The 317-nt window shown below is 50.8% G+C and overlaps 1 protein-coding gene across 1 annotated transcript in view; it reads right to left on the bottom strand.

Annotated features, from left to right (window-relative positions):
* The window catches only part of LOC104489015 (dynein heavy chain 17, axonemal-like), a gene marked incomplete at both ends in the record, with an annotated part of 30,584 nt that overhangs the window by 12,566 nt on the left and 17,701 nt on the right, over window positions 1-317 (bottom strand). Inside the window, 1 exon segment of the mRNA XM_010131128.1 lies at window positions 88-271. Within this exon segment, the coding sequence (XP_010129430.1) occupies window positions 88-271 (184 nt within the window).

A 317-nucleotide genomic window follows, 5' to 3' on the forward strand; every position in this document is an offset into this window, starting at 1 on the left:
TAACAGAAGATGCCCGGGGCACGGGGTCGTGCCCAGTGTTGCTCGGGGTAAGACCAAACCAATAAACACAGGAACACAGAGAAATACCTGTAAAGGGACCTCGGGGTCGAGCTCGAAATTTGGCACTTTTTCAGACCAGAGCATGAATTTCTTCGTTCCCGGATCAATGCAATAGTCAAAAACCGTCCCCTGAGAGGGAAACTTGATGGTTTTAAACTCGCTCACCCACCACTTGCTGAACTCCAGGCGGTAATCCACGAGCTGGGAGGAACCACACAGAAAACCCTCAGAAACTGGCCAGTGGGGTTGTTTTAGTG

Source organism: Buceros rhinoceros, unplaced genomic scaffold, assembly GCF_000710305.1.
Source record: "Buceros rhinoceros silvestris isolate BGI_N320 unplaced genomic scaffold, ASM71030v1 scaffold17992, whole genome shotgun sequence".
NCBI classification, from domain to species: Eukaryota; Metazoa; Chordata; class Aves; order Bucerotiformes; family Bucerotidae; genus Buceros; species Buceros rhinoceros.